At 51.5% G+C, this 1971-nt stretch overlaps 1 protein-coding gene across 1 annotated transcript in view; it reads right to left on the reverse strand.

Moving 5' to 3' along the window:
- Nucleotides 1-734: 734 nt before the first annotated feature.
- LOC104275830 (WAS protein family homolog 1-like) overlaps nt 735-1971 on the reverse strand; it is a gene marked incomplete at its 5' end in the record, with an annotated part of 1741 nt that continues 504 nt past the window's right edge. The window contains 2 exons of the mRNA XM_009871890.1: nt 735-886; nt 1608-1676. Of these exons, the coding sequence (XP_009870192.1) occupies nt 735-886; nt 1608-1676 (221 nt within the window). The remainder of the gene's footprint in view (nt 887-1607; nt 1677-1971) is intronic.

A 1971-nucleotide genomic window follows, 5' to 3' on the forward strand; every position in this document is an offset into this window, starting at 1 on the left:
TGGCTGGTGGTGCTGGGGTGTCAGGCCTAGCCGCTGCCAGGGACCAGAGCTGGGCTTTCACTTAACACACTCTTAAGTGAGCACACATCCTACTTTTACCAAAGCGAAGGCTGCTTTATTGACATTTTTTTCAGACAGCAACAAACTGCCCTGGTTTGAGAGCATTTTTTTTAATTACCTTAAGCCAGGCAGAGAAAGAAACCACCAAGTGCAGAGGCACCAGGCATTAGACCCCACCCCATGAAGGGGGACACTCTCACACTCTTCTAGCAACAACCAAGCCAACAGGAGCTTCAGCAAGCAAGCAGCAAAGAGACAAATGAGGCAAGGACTGCTTGCCTGCAAGAGATGCTTTTGCAGCCATCACCAATCATATTAGGAACGACTGAGGGCCCTTTACATCAGAGGCAATGCTACTTCTGATCCTCTGAGCACAGGCTGCCCCACTGCCTGCTAGCCAAGGTAGATTTATTGTGCCAGCATGAGCCACAGCAGCATTCGAGATGGAATGTAGTATCAGGGGTGGAGGACAGCAGAAGAAAAGCCCTCATTGATAACTGAAACTTCAGTAGCAGTTAGCTCCTTTTGCTCCTGCTCTTCTTCAAAAAAGAAAGGGCAGGGGGCCCCCTGCCATGCCAGTGCCCACCCTCCAGGAGATACTTCCACAGGCTGGTGTCTCTCAAACGTGCTTAATTCAAGCATCTGGGGATTCACACTGATGCCCACTAATCCATCTATGACTCCCAGTCATCCTCATCCTCCTCACCCACGGGCTGCTGTGGAGGTGGGAGGGGTGGTATTGAGTCCGACATACGAGCAAAGGCACCTGCGGGACTTCCAGGAGCATCGGCATTTCCAGAGGCTCCCGGTCCTTTCCCTGAAATACCTGTGAGGGACGGAAAAGCACCAGTGAGTGACACCTGCGGATTCGAGAATACAGAGGTCCAGCAAAGGGGAGGGGGAAAAAACCACACTTTGTACTGCTGCTCCCTGCACCCAGGCAAGGTGAATGGCCAACATGCCTAAACGCTGCCACAGTCCTGGGCCAGGGGCTCATTTAACTAAAACTTCCTTTCCCTGAAATACCTGTGAGGGACGGAAAAGCACCAGTGAGTGACACCTGCGGATTCGAGAATACAGAGGTCCAGCAAAGGGGAGGGGGAAAAAACCACACTTTGTACTGCTGCTCCCTGCACCCAGGCAAGGTGAATGGCCAACATGCCTAAACGCTGCCACAGTCCTGGGCCAGGGGCTCATTTAACTAAAACTTTAAATCAAACAGGGAAAACCGCACTTCGTACTGCTGCTCCCTGCACCCAGGCAAGGGGAACGGCCAACATGCCTAAACGCTGCCACAGCCCTGGGCCAGGGGCTCATTTAACTAAAACTTTAAATCAAACTAAAACTCCACTTGAGCAAGTCAATGCCCTCCTCTGCCCTGTGCCAGGTGCTGAGGGGTAATACCAGCCCTAAATGCTCCAGGGTACTTGGCAAGTGTGTGCTGTGGCACACTCCCTGTGGAAAGTGTTTCTGTTTCTGGGGCCATGGCTGACACATGACCCCTTCTTTCCTAGGGGGAAGGAGCCGCCCACCCTGCAGGACAGTACCTTTGCGCCTCAGTATGAGCTTGTTGAAGAGGTCTGACATCAAATCTCCACCTTGTCCTGTGGCTCTCACTGAAACGGAGCAAAACAAATCAGACAAGAAGCATCAGTCTGAACCTAGCACTACTGTAAAAGCATTCTGCTGAAATACTGCCTTCAGATTAAAGCAAAAAAAAACCCCCCAAAAAACCCCTCTAATCTTGTATCACACCCCTAATCTCTCCTACTGCAATCCAGCTTCAGGTCAGGAAAACACCAGGCACCACAGGGTAATGACATCTTCTGGCAAAATCCAAGAGTGGCATTCCTTAAGGGCAAGAGGGGCTGGGCCTCTACAGTTCTATTCTGCCACACCAGCTCCGTACAC

The sequence above is a fragment of the Apaloderma vittatum genome, unplaced genomic scaffold (assembly GCF_000703405.1).
Source record: "Apaloderma vittatum isolate BGI_N311 unplaced genomic scaffold, ASM70340v1 scaffold29926, whole genome shotgun sequence".
Lineage (NCBI taxonomy): Eukaryota > Metazoa > Chordata > Aves > Trogoniformes > Trogonidae > Apaloderma > Apaloderma vittatum.